Source organism: Phacochoerus africanus, chromosome 1, assembly GCF_016906955.1.
Source record: "Phacochoerus africanus isolate WHEZ1 chromosome 1, ROS_Pafr_v1, whole genome shotgun sequence".
Classification (NCBI taxonomy): Eukaryota; Metazoa; Chordata; class Mammalia; order Artiodactyla; family Suidae; genus Phacochoerus; species Phacochoerus africanus.
The window spans coordinates 215,111,290-215,125,264 of NC_062544.1; the positions used below are offsets into that span (position 1 = coordinate 215,111,290).

At 39.6% G+C, this 13,975-nt stretch overlaps 1 protein-coding gene across 1 annotated transcript in view; it reads left to right on the forward strand.

Annotated features, from left to right (window-relative positions):
- OSBPL11 (oxysterol binding protein like 11) overlaps positions 1–13,975 on the forward strand; it is a 92,845-nt gene that overhangs the window by 61,745 nt on the left and 17,125 nt on the right. The window contains exon 11 of the mRNA XM_047790372.1: positions 12,472–12,654. Coding sequence (XP_047646328.1) covers positions 12,472–12,654 — 183 coding nt within the window. The remainder of the gene's footprint in view (positions 1–12,471; positions 12,655–13,975) is intronic.

The following is a 13,975-nucleotide window of genomic DNA, read 5'->3' on the forward strand; positions in this document are numbered from 1 at the left end:
CCCATTGTGGCTCAGTGGTAACAAACCTGACTAGTATCCATGAGGATGAGGGTTCGATCCTTGGCTTTGCTCAGTGGGTTAAGGGTCTGGAGTTGCTGTGAGCTGTGGTGTAGGTTGCAGGTGTGGCTCAGATCCTGAGTTGCTGTGGCTGCGGTGTAGACCAGCAGCTGCAGCTGCAGTTTGACCCCTAGCCTGAGAACTTCCATATGCTGTGAGTGTGGCCCTAAAAAAAAAGACACTCCCCCAAAAACTGTGACATATCTTATCTACTCTTATAAACTAGAAGTCATAATAAGTGAATGTGTAGTTTCTGGCCCAATTTCTGCCTTTAAAAGGATTCAGAGTTGGATCCAAACCTCAGTAGAGGCATTATTGCTATAAGTTAGCATGAAAATACAGTTCATCATAAGAAATAGTTCCAAGAATCACAATGATGGAAGCCAGTATCTTTAGGCACCAGTATTGAATGATGGCTTTTTTCTAATTCTGTCTAGGAATTGGCCAGTTATTATTCCCCATTTAGTGGCTTGTAGGTCTCTTTAGCACGTGTCCACATCACCCAACTGCATGAAGACAGGTTTTCTAATAGGACCCTCAAGAGAATACTGATTCTTTCCTTGAGCCTTTGATGCCTATCCTGACTGTTCCAAGGGATAGTTTTCTTTTTCTTCTAAGTTTTAATTGAAGAATAACATTGATATAAAAGCATATAAGTTGATTATGGGACATTTCAAATAGTGCTGCTAGAACATTAGTGAATACATGTGTGAATTTCTCTTGGGTAGATACCTAGAAGCAGAATTGGTAGGTTGTAGGAAATAAAAATTTAATGTTATTGCTGCCAGTTTTTTTACATGGTTAGAACAAAATGCACTCCCTTCAGTCACTTATGACACTTTAAATGCATGTAGTTGTTTTACTTCTTCACAGGACAACTAGAACAATCTTGGAAGTGGAAAGAAAGATTTATTGGCTCCCAGGCATTGAATGGACCTTTAAAAATATGAATTTTGGGAGTTCCCTTTTTGCACAGCAGGTTAAGGATTCAGCATTGTCACTGCAGTGGCTTGGGTTGCTGCTGTGATGCGGATTTGATCCCTGACCCAGGAATTTTCATATGCTGCGGACACAGCCAAAAAATATATGTATAGATTTTGCAAAGTAGAGAATAAAAAAAGAAAATACAGATCACCCACACAGAACCACTAGAGATTGTCAAAATGGTCATCTTTTATCCTTAGAGAAGGTAATATGGTTCACACCTTGTCCTATCTGCTTCTACTTAATTCTCTCAAATAGTGATCCCAGGATTCAAACTTTACAACTAGAAGAGACTTTAGAAGTCATTACACCAACATTTGCTAGGTGCATAAATACCTTTGTAACATGCCTGATAACTGATTTTGTTCAGTGTGTTGGTACATTATTATTATTATTATTATTACAGAACTCATAATATGTGAGGCAGCCCATTCCATTTTAAGACTCCCTTTAATTAAATAAAGTTAGAGTTGAAATCTACATACCTGTAACATTCCTGCATTGGTGAAACAATTCTTCACAGTATATAATTGAGTAAAATGCTAGACAAAAACAACTACAAGAGTTCCCGTCTTGGCGCAGTGGTTGGCGAATCCGACTAGGAACCATGAGGTTGCGGGTTCGATCCCTGCCCTTGCTCAGTGGGTTGGGGATCCAGCGTTGCCGTGAGCTGTGGTGTAGGTTGCAGACGCGGCTCGGATCCCACGTTGCTGTGGCTCTGGCATAGGCCGGTGGCTACAGCTCCAATCAGACCCCTAGCCTGGGAACCCCCATATGCCGCGGGAGCGGCCCAAGAAATAGCAAAAAGACAAAAAAACAAAAAACAAAAAACTACAGTGATAAATTTTCCAAATCCAGCACTTTTTGTTGTCAGTGTTATTGATGAATTTCTTTTTTTTTTAATTGAAGTATAGTTGATTTACAATATTGTGGGGTTTTGTGGGTGTTTTTGTTTTGTTTTGTTATTTTTTGGCTGTACCCGTGGCGTGTGGAAGTTCCTGAGCCAGGGATTGAACCTGCGCCAAAGTTGCAGCAGCACTGGATGCTTAAGCCACTGAGCAATGCAGGAACTTTTAATATTGTGTTTCCAGTATACAGCATAGTGATTCAATATTTTTGCAGATTATACAAAATAATGGGTGTAATTCCCTCTGCCTATATAGTGTGTTCTTTTGCTTATCTATTTTAGCTTGTATTTATTAATCCTATGCCCCTAACTTCTCCCCCTCCCTTCCCTTTCTCCTTCGGTAACTATAAGTTTGTTTTCTATATCTGTGAGTCTCTTTCTGTTTTGCATATTCATTCATTTGTATTATTTCTTAGATTCCACATATAAGTGATATAGTAATTGTGTTTCTCTGACTTATTTCACTAAGATTAATACTCTCTAGGTCCATCAATGTTGTTCCAAATGGCAGTATTTAAACCCCCCCCCCCCTTTTTTTTTGTCTGCCCTGTGTCGTATGGAGCTCCCAGGCCAGGGATTGGAGCCACAGCCACAAGCTAAGCCACAACTGTGGCAACACCGGATCCCTAACCCACTGTGCTGGGCCAGGGATTGAACCCACATCCCACTGGCTTCTGAGATGCCACTGATCTCGTTGCACCACAGCAGGAGCTCTGAGTATTTCATTCTTTTTTATGGCTAGGTAATATTCCATTCCAATATTTTATATATATATATATGTGATATATATATCACATCTTCTTAATCTAATCATCTGTTGACAGTTACTTGGGTTGCTTCTATGGCTTGGATATTGTAAATAGTGCTTCTCTGAACATTGGGGTGCACGTATCTTTTCAAATTAGTGTTTCTTTTTTTCCTAGATATATACTCAGGAGTGGAATTGCTGGATCATTTGTTAGTTATATTTTTAGTTTTTTGAGGAACCTCTATACTATTTTCCTTAGTGCTACACCAATTTACATTCCTTCCAACAGTATAGAAATGTCCATATCCTCTCCACCATTTGCTATTTGTAGATTTTTTGTTAATAGCCATTCTGATAGGTGTGAGGTATCTCATTGTGGTTTTTGACTTTGGTTTCTCTAATGGTTTGCAGTGTCGAGCATCTTTTTATGTACCTGTTTATCGATCTATAGGTCTTTGGTAAACTGTATACTCAGGTCTTTTGCCTTTGGTTGTTGTTGTTGTCGTCCATGCTTACAGCATGTGGAAATTTCCTGGGCCAGGAATCGAACCCACACTACAGCAGGGACAATGCTAGATCCTTAACCCATTGTGCCACAAGGGAGCTCCTTGCCCATTTTTTTGAGTGAATCATTTGGTTTTTTGATATTAAATTATATGAGCTGTTTATATAGTTCAAAATATTAAGCCTTTTTTGTTTTTTTTGTTTTTTGGTTTTTGGTTGTTGGTTTTTTTTTTGTCTTTTTGCCTTTTGTAGGGCCGCTCCCGAGTCACATGGAGGTTCCCAGCCTAGGGGTCTAATCAGAGCTGTAGCCGCTGGCCTACGCCAGAGCCACAGCAACTCGGGATCTGAGCCACGTCTGCAACCTACACCACAGCTCACAGCAACGCCAGGTCCTTAACCCACTGAGCAAGGCCAGGGATCAACCCTGCAACCTCATGGTTCCTAGTCAGATTCGGTAACCACTGCGCCATGACGGGAACTCCTGTTAAGCCTTTATTGATCAAATCATTTGCAAATATTTTCTTGTATTCTGTAGGTTGTCTTTTCATTTTGTCAGTAGATTCCTTTGCTGTGCAAAAGCTTTTAAATTTATTTGTTTATGGTTTTATTTCTTTTGCTTTAGGGGACTGATCCAAGAAAATATTGCTACAGTTTATGTCTAAGAATGTTCCTCCTATGTTCTCTTCTAGGAGTTGTATGGTTTTAGGTCTTGTTACATTTAGGTCTTTAAGCCATTTTGAGTTTTTTTTGTTTTTTGTTTTGTATGTGGTGTAAGGAAGCATTCTAATCTCATTGTTTTACGTGTGGCTGTCCACTTTTGCCAGTACCACTTGTCCAAGAACTGTCTTTCTCCATTGCATATTCTTGCCTTCATTGAAGTAGATTGTAGGTTTCCTTTTTGCGAACTCTTTCTAGTCCCTGAAACTTCGCTCTTACAGTATATGTGGATGTTTATGTGCATATGTATATGTGTGTATGTTAGTGCATGTAAATATGTGGGTGTGTGTATGTGTTATTTGAAATCCTCTAAGATTTATCTATAAAAACTTTTTTTTGTCTTTTTGTCTTTTCTAGGGGCCACTTCCGAGGTATATGGAGGTTCCCAGGCTAGGGGTCAAATCAGAGCTGTAGCCACAGGCATACACCACAGCCACAGCAATGCGGGATCCAAGCCACATCTGCAGCCTACACCACAGCTCACGGCAACGCCGGATCCTTAACCCACTGAGCAAGGCTAGGGATTGAACCCACAACTTCATGGTTCCTAGTCAGATTCGTTAACCACTGAGCCACAACGGGAACTCCAGCACTACCTTACTATGGAGAATCAGAGTTCATCCCCAAACCTTAACCATTGCCGTGATATTTAGATAGTTCCTTGCTTTAAATATCTTGCATAGAAATTTTCTCTTGGTTTTTAATTTCCGTTTCAATATTTTAACTTGTGTCTTAGGAACATCCTCTTTCTTCCCTTCAGAGAACTTCTTCTTGGTTTTTGGTTTTTTTTTTGTCTTTTTGCCTTTTCTAGGGCCGCTCCCGAGTCACATGGAGGTTCCCAGCCTAGGGGTCTAATCAGAGCTGTAGCCGCTGGCCTACGCCAGAGCCACAGCAACTCGGGATCTGAGCCACGTCTGCAACCTACACCACAGCTCACAGCAACGCCAGATCCTGTGCATTTTTCAATAGAAAAATGGTATGTTTTTCAGAGCTTATACCTCACAGCGACTAGATTACCACATACAAGTGTCACAGTTCTGTTAAAATTTCTCTATTGCTTAGCAGTACCACCTTCTACTGATGAAGTCCATAATCACATCCTTGGACTTCATTTGTCTCCATTGTTAAGAATTCAGTTGTCATTTGTCTGACTCTGTATTCTCTGCTAGGGGAAGACAGAGCGGTGAGCAAGCAAAGGAAAGATGTACTAAGGAGCCTGAGGCCCATCAGTGGCTGGTTCTTCAAGGGCAGCTCGAGAGGGCAAATCTGCAGGATTGAGGTGCAGGTTGGCCAATGAGGGAGAAGGCGGCCTTTACTATAGCCCTTCTATACCAAAATAGTTGCATTTATTTAACTATTTCATATCCACAGTTTTCTTTTCCTGGCCATCGCATGCAGCAGCCTGATGTGGGAATCTTGGTTCCCAGACCAGGGATTGGACCCAGGCTGCAGCAGTGAAAGCACTGAATCCTAACCACTAGCCCACCAGGGAACTCACTTTTCTTTCCTTGCCTTTTTAAAAAATTTTTTTAATAGTTATTTCCCCCAATACATTTTTTTTCTACTGTACAGCATGTTGACCCAGTTACACATACATGTACACATTCCATTTTCACACATTGTCATGCTCCATCATAAGTGACTAGACAGAGTTCCCAGTGCTACACAGCAGGATCTCATTGCTAATCCACTCCAAAGGCAATAGTTTGTATCTATTAACCCCAAGCTCCCCAACCACCCTACTCCCTCCCCCTCCCCCTTGGCAACCACAAGTCTATTCTCCAAGTCCATGATTTTCTTTGCTGTGGAAAGGTTCATTTGTGCCTCATATTAGTTTCCCGATATAAGTGATATCATATGGTATTTGTCTTTCTCTTTCTGACCTCACTTAGTATGAGAGTCTCTAGTCCATCCATGTTGCTGCAAATGGCATTATTTCATTCTTTTTTATGGCTGGGTAGTATTCCATTGTGTATATACACCACATCTTCCTAATCCAATCATCTGCTGATGGACATTTGGGTTGTTTCCATGTTTTGGCTGTTGTGAATAGTGCTGCAGTGAATATGTGGGTGCATGTGACTTTTTTCAAGGAAATTTTTGTCCGGATATATGCCCGAGAGTGGGATTGCTGGGTCATATGCTAGTTCTGTGTATAGATTTCCAAGGTATCTCCATACTGATCTCCATAGTGGTTGTACCAGCTTACATTGCCACCAACAGTGCAGGAGGGTTCCCTTTTCTTCACACTCCCTCCAGCATTTGTTATTTGTGGACTTATTAATGATGGCCATTCTGGCTGGTGTGAGGTAGTACCTCATAGTAGCTTTGATTTGCATTTCTCTAATAATCAGGGATGTTGAGAATTTCTTCATGTGCTTGTTGGCCATCGGTACATCTTGGAAAAATGTCTATTCAGGTCTTTTGCCCATTTTTCGTTTATTTTCGTGCATGGCGTGAGGGTGTGTGTTCTAGTTTCATTGATTTGCATGCAGCTGTCCAGGTTTCCCAGCAATTCTTGCTGACTGGACTGTCTTTTTCCCATTTTATGTTCTTGCCTCCTTTGTCCAAGATTAATTGACCATAGGTGTCTGGGTTTATTTCTGGGTTCTCTATTCTGTTCCATTGGTCCATCTGTCTGTTTTGGCTTTTTTGCTGTTGAGTTGCACAAGTTGCTTGTATGTTCTAGAGATTAAGCCCTTGTTCATTGCATCATTTGAAACTATTTTCTCCCATTGTGTCAGTTGTCTTTTTGTTTTCTTTTTGGTTTCCTGTGCTGTGCAAAAGCTTGTCAGTTTGATTAGGTCCCATTGGTTTATTTTTACTCTTATTTCTGTTGCTTTGGGAGACTGACCTGAGAAAATATTCATAAGATTGATGTCAGAGAATGTTTTGCCTATATTCTCTTCCAGGAGTTTAACGGTATCTTGTCTTATATTTAAGTCTTTAAGCCATTTTGAGTTTATTTTCGTGCATGGCGTGAGGGTGTGTGTTCTAGTTTCATTGATTTGCATGCAGCTGTCCAGGTTTCCCAGCAATTCTTGCTGACTGGACTGTCTTTTTCCCATTTTATGTTCTTGCCTCCTTTGTCCAAGATTAATTGACCATAGGTGTCTGGGTTTATTTCTGGGTTCTCTATTCCGTTCCATTGGTCCATCTGTCAGTTTTGGTACCAGTACCACACTGTCTTGATGACTGTGGCTTTGGAATATTGCCTGAGGTCTGGGAGAGTTATGCCTCCTGCTTGGCTTTTCTTCCTCAGGATTGCTTTGGCAATTCTAGGTCTTTTGTGGTTCCATATAAATTTTTGGATTGTTTGTTCTAGTGAAAAATGTCAGGGGTCATTTGATAGGGACTGCTTTGAATCTGTAGATTGCTTTGGGTAGTATGGCCATTTTTACAGTATTAATTTTTCCAACCCAGGGGCATGGAATATCTTTTGATTTCTTTACATCTTCTTTAATTTCCTTGATTAATGTTTTATAGTTCTTGGCTTGTAAGTCCTTTCCCTCCTTGGTCAGGTGTATTCCCAGGTATTTGATTTTTGGGGGTGAAGTTTTAAAAGGTATTGCATTTTTGTATTCCTTTTCTAATATTTCATTGTTAGTATACAGAAATGCGACTGATTTCTGAATGTTAATCTTATATCCTGCTACTTTACTGAATTTGTTGGTCAGTTCAGTTAGTTTTTGGGTTGAGTCCTTAAGGTTTTCTATGTATAGTATCATGTCATCTGCATAGAGTGACAGTTTTACCTCTTCTCTTCCTATTTTGATGCCTTTTATTTCTTTTGTTTGTCTGATTGCTGTGGCTAGGACTTCCAGTACTATGTTGAATAAAGTGGACATCCTATGTTGGTGAAAGTGGACATCCTTGTCTTGTTCCAGATTTTAGTGGAAGGGCTTTCAGCATTTCTCCATTGAGTATTATATTTGCTGTGGGTTTGTCATAAATGTCTTTGATTATGTTAAGGTATGTTCCCTCTATACCCACTTTGGTAAGAGTTTTTATCATGAATGGATGTTGGACTTTGTCAAGTGCTTTTTCTGCACCTATTGAGATGATCATGTGGTTTTTGACTTTTGTTAATGTGGTGTATGACATTGTTTGATTTGCGTATGTTGAACCATCCTTGTGCACCTGGGATGAATCCCACATGGTCATGGTATACGATCTTTTCGATATGTTGTTGAATTCGGATGGCTAAACTTTTTTTGAGAATTTTTGCATCTATATTCATCAAAGATATTGGCCTATAGTTTTCTTTTTTGGTAGTATCTTTGTCTGATTTTGGAATTAGGGCGATGGTGGCATCATAGAATGTCTTTGGGAGTGTTCCTTCCTCTTGAACCTTTTGAAAAAGTTTGAGGAGGATGTGTATCAGTTCCTCTTTGTATGTTTGGTAAAATTCACCTGTGAAGCCATCTGGTCCTGGACTTTCATTTGTAGGGAGTGTTTTTATGACATATTCAATTTTATTTCTAGTGATCGGTCTGTTCAGTTGATCTCTTTCTTCTTGATTCAGTTTTGGCAGTCTGTAAGTCTCAAGAGTTGTCCATTTCTTCTAGGTTGTCAAATTTGTTAGCATACAATTGTTCATAGTATTCTCTTTTGGTTTTTTGTATTTCCGTGACTTCTCCTTTCTCATTTCTGATTTTGTTTATTTGGGTTTTTTCTCTCCTTGGTGAGTCTAGCCAGAGATTTGTTAATTTTGTTTACCTTTTTAAAGAACCAGCTCTTGGTTTTATTGATTTCTTCTATTGTTTTTTTAATCTCTATTTTATTGATATCCTCTTTGATCTTTATGATTTCCTTCCTTCTACTGACTTTAGTTTTTGTTTGTTCTTCTTTTTCTAATTCACTTAGGTGGTGGGTTAAGTTGAGGATTTGAGATTTTTCTTCTTTTTTGAGGAAGGTCTATATATATATATATATTTTTTTTCTTTATAAGGCCACACTTGAAGCATATGGAAGTTTCCAGGCTAGGGGTCGAATTGGAGCTACAGCCTCCGGCCTATACCACAGCCATAGCAAAACAGGATCCGAGCCACATCTGTGACCTATGCCACAGCTCACAGCAATGCTGGATCCTTAACCCACTTAGTGAGGCCAGGGAGCGAACCTGAATCCTCATGGATCCTAGTTGGGTTTTTTAACTGCTGAGCCATGAAAGGAACTCCTCTTTTCTTTTTTTTTCCACAATTTTTTTTTGCTTTTTAAGGCTGCACTTGTGGCATATAGAATCCGAGCTATGCCACAGCCACAGCAACACCAGATCTGAACCACACAACCTCATGGTTCCTAGTTGGATTTGTTTCTGCTGTACCACAATGGAAACTCTCATGCCTTTATTATTAGCCATACTTCCCTCAGATGTAACCTAGTTTTTTACTGCTCTCTGCAATTAAGCAGACATATTATCCACTGTCTGCCTTAGTTACAAATATTTTATCTTACACTTGTCTTTCCTTACTCCCTTATTTTTCACATCTATCTCTGATGGAGCCAAGCAGGCCTCCTTAACTGTTCCTCATGCCCTTGTCCATCTTCTGATTCCATTTTCTGCACTCACTTTAGGATGGTGATTCTTTAAAAATATATGTAGTGGTATAATGGAGTTCCCGTGGTGGCTCAGTGGTTAACGAATCCGATTAGGAACCATCTTCCAGGTTCGATCCCTCGCCTTGCTTAGTGGGTTAAGGATCTGGCGTTGCCATGAGCTGTGGTGTAGGTTGCAGATGTGTCTTGGATCCTGCGTTGCTGTGGCTCTGGTGTAGGCTGGTGGCTACAGCTCCGATTCAACCCCTGGCTTGGGAACCTCCATATGCCGCGGGAGCGGCCCTAGAAATGGCAAAAAGACAAAAAAGAAAAAAAATACATATATATGTAGTGGTATAATGTCATTAAGATTGTATTAACTGCTAAGTGACATACTTTTCTGCATACCAAAGATAGAGGAAAGAAAAAAAAAAGACTATCTCTGCCTTCAAGAAGCTTTTAGTCTGGTATTAGAATCTAGGACCCTGCCTTTGGAAAGAAAAGCTTTTATAAAGCTTTTAAGGAAAACTCATGTATAATAGTAAAAAATAAAGCTTGTTGGAGTGGCACAGTGGATTAAGGATCTTGCCACAACTGTGGTCACAACTGTGGCTTGGATCTGATTCCTGGCCTGAGAACTCCAAATGCCTCAAGGTAGCCAAAAAGAACAACAAGTCAACTTGATGTCAAGTTTTTTAAAAAGCGAGAGGGAAAATTCCTTGGCGGCCTAACAGTTAAGGATTCAGCATTGTCACTGCTGTGGCTCCGGTCACTGCTGTGGCCCGAGGTTAGTCCCTGGCCTGGGAACTTCCACGTGTCACCAGCATGGCAAGGAAGGAAGGAAGGAAGGAAGGAAGGAAGAGTAAATGCCTCATTGGTTATCAGTTATCCTCACTTTAAAGATGAATAGGATGGCAACTTAAAATTTAACTCTTTGATAATTATTTTAAAGGCAGCATATTTTTTGTCATTGTTTGATACAAGATCTAGACTTACATGCTTTAGACATTGAGTTATTCATTTGCTTATTGTCTATGATTGCTTTCATGCTACAGTGAGAGAGTTTAGTTGTGACAGATAGCTTCACCCATGAGCCCCAAGATATTTACTTTCTAGTCCTTTATAGAAGTTTACCAGCCCTCCATTAGGCACTGTGTTCTGAAGAATGATGATAAGCAAAGTGAGCGAGGGCCTTCTTCCTCTTTATGCTCCTTTTGCAAGTTCCTTATGGCCCACCTCTAGCATGTGCACTTCTTGTTGCCTGCCCAGTTCTCATCATGCTGTGCTTGCTGTGTAGCTGCACTAAGCAGCAAGAACCCAGCATGCGTGAACATGGATCTCAGGCTTGTTATTTTTTAAGTGGAAAGGCTTGTGAAGGAGATAATGATAACCTGAGAGATTGTGGCAATAAGAGAGATCAAGTGAGAAACAGATTATTGTTCTTCAGTTCAAAGACTATAGTGCTGGGTATATGCAGTTGGAAGATGGAAGAGATAAGTGTTCACCATCATCTAATCATATCCTGTTTGATTAGAGATAAATTTTCAAGAAAGGAGGCATTGTTGGCAAAGTGGGGTCAGAGAGGAAACATGAATATCATAAAAAACATTCAATCAGGCTAAAACTCTACTGTAGTTATTTAAGTTTGGATACTTCGAGGTATGACCCAGAGTTCCCATCCCTGCTGTAATCAAGCAGAATTGTAGTCGTGGTATTCTTTATGTCCAGTGAGCTGCAATTATGCCTAACTTTTGATTTTGGATGTTTGGTCTGTTCTTGGATCCCAAACCCTTGTGTACACTTCGATCTGTAAGATCTGGTTCATTTGCTTATTGGCTCCTACACCTCTGCCTTCAGCTCTAAATTTGTACACCATTTACTTCTCCTGATTAAAAACTATGGACTCCGTAGATTCAACTATGTTCTTCTGGTTCCTGAGGCTTTAGTTTACATCTAACAAATGCTACTTAGGGTATCCGAGCCATCTGAACCTGGGCTTTGGTCCTTTGGATTCCCTTTTGAATCCAAATAAACCATAATCCCTGGGGCAGTGACTGGACCCCAGTATTTTCCCATTATTCTCTGACCCTGTTGTTATTTGTGTCCTACAGTGAACATAAAGTACTTCATTCAAAATAATCAGACCTGTTTCTATTCCAGCCTTCATTTGAGCTGCATCCTCTCTGTGATAAACCAGCCAGATAACTCGATTGAACTTACAACAACAGTAGTGGTTGATTCTCTCACAGTTTTGTATTATAGCAATAATTTTTGTATGCCATTGCTCTTTTAATGTTTCTGTTTTGTCGAGAATTAAAAAATTTCTAACGTATCTTTTATTTTTTTCTACCTCTTAGTGATTTGTCTGGTTTCTATATTTAATTTAAAATTAAACTTATGTGGCTTTATGCAGGATTTATATATCCAGAATTTCAAATTAGGGACTCTAAACTTTTAAATAAGTAGGAATTGTTTTTTTAAAAGTTGAATAGACTATAATTAACATTTTTAGATTGTAATGAAAAAGAAATCTTAATGTTTTTCATATTCCTACTGAATTTTAATATTATAATAGTTGTTTGCAGCAAGCATTTTAAATATCGCACTTTATGGTCATTTATGGTAACTGAGTTTCTAGTTTGATTCCTAGTATTGTTCCTAAAATTAAATTGTTATTTGAAAAAATTTTTCTTGGAGTTCCCTGGTAGCACAGTGGGTTAAGGATCTAACGTTGTCACTGCTGTGGCTGGGATTACAGCTCTGGCTCAGGTTTAATCCCTGGCCCCAGAATTTCCACATGCTGTTGGCATAGCTGTCTCCTGCCCCCCAAAGAGAAAGTTATCTAGGGAACTATCATGTATTTACAAAGAGTCTGACTTTCACACTGACAAACTGAAGTGAGCTGTGTAACTAGTTCAAACAGAATTCACGAGGTATATTCTTGGGATTCAGAATCCCTAAGAACAAGCACGGTATCACTCATTAGAGCATATCTTTTTCTTCCACTTGCTTCTAGGGTTACCGGTGAAGTGAAGCACAACATCACCAACACTGTCGTATGCAAAGTACAAGGGGAATGGAATAGTGTTCTCGAATTCACTTACAGTAACGGAGAGACAAAGCACGTGGACTTGACTAAATTGGCAGTGACAAAGAAAAGAGTAAGACCTCTGGAGAAGCAGGATCCATTTGAATCCAGGTATGTCATCCTTGGGTCCATCTAGGAAAGAGGCAGAAACTCTAGATCTTAATCTAAGCCTTTTCATTAACTCCTGACACTGAACAAGTCACTTCAGCACTTTGTATCAGCTTCTTCATCTATAAGTTGAAACTGTTGGTCTGATATGATGCTCTTAAGACCCATACCAGCTATGACATATGATATATAGTCACATTTTAGTAAAAATCAAATGTTTGTAAACTAGACAAAAATACTAACATTGAACCGTCCGAGAAAGAAAGAAAGATCCTACTACATAGCACAGGGAGCTGTGTCTAATCTCTTGGTGACAGAGCATGATGGTAGATGATATAAAAAGAAGAATATATTTATCTATATATATGTATGACTGTGTCACTTTGCTATACAGCAGGAATTGGCACAACACTGTAAATCAGCTATATGTTCATTTTTAAAAATACGAAAAAAAAAGAAAAAAGGGAAAAAACGGAAGGTAAAGTAATAAAATGTCCCTAGAGAATATTTTTTTTGGCTTCGCCCATGGCATGTGGAAGTTCCTGAGCAAGGATCATTCATGCTCCCCAGTAGTGACTCGAGCTGCAGCACCAGGTCCTTAACTCACTGTACCACAAGGGAACTCCTAGAGGATATTTTGACAATGTAGATCATAGGCCCTTAAAATAGTAAATGAAGTGGATCTCTATGTGTTAATAAGGTAGTCTCCAAAATGTGTTGGCAGTGATTGCCTCCAGAGAGGAATACTGGAGTCTGGGCTAGGAAAGAGACTTACTCTTCACAGAAGGCCCTTTTGGACTGTTTAAATTTTATATCACATGGAAGTATTACTATATCAAATACAAGGAAGCATTAAACATCTTAAGATCACATAAATAGAACCAAACAATTTATAAGTAGATGTGTAAAGGGATTTAATACCCATTAACCAAAAAACCAGGTTGGATCAAAAAATAAAACAGAAGGTCTCACTGTAGCTCAGTGATAACAAACCCAACTGGTATCCATGAGGAGGCGGGTTCAATCCTTGGCCCTCCTCAATGGGTTAAGGATCTGGCGTTGCTGTGAACTGTGGTGTAGATTGCAGACACAGCTCGGATCTGGCATTGCTATGGCCATGGTATAGGCCGGCAGCTGTAGCTCCGAATTGACCCTTGGCCTGGGAACTTCCAAATGCTGTGGATTTGGCCCTAAAAAAGACAGTAAATAAAGAAAACAGTAATAGTTAACATAAAAAATTCTTCTATGGATATATCTAGGATTTACTTAGGAGACTTTGTTAAAATTTGGTATGTGGACCCCTGAGGTCCTTTACAGGGGTTCT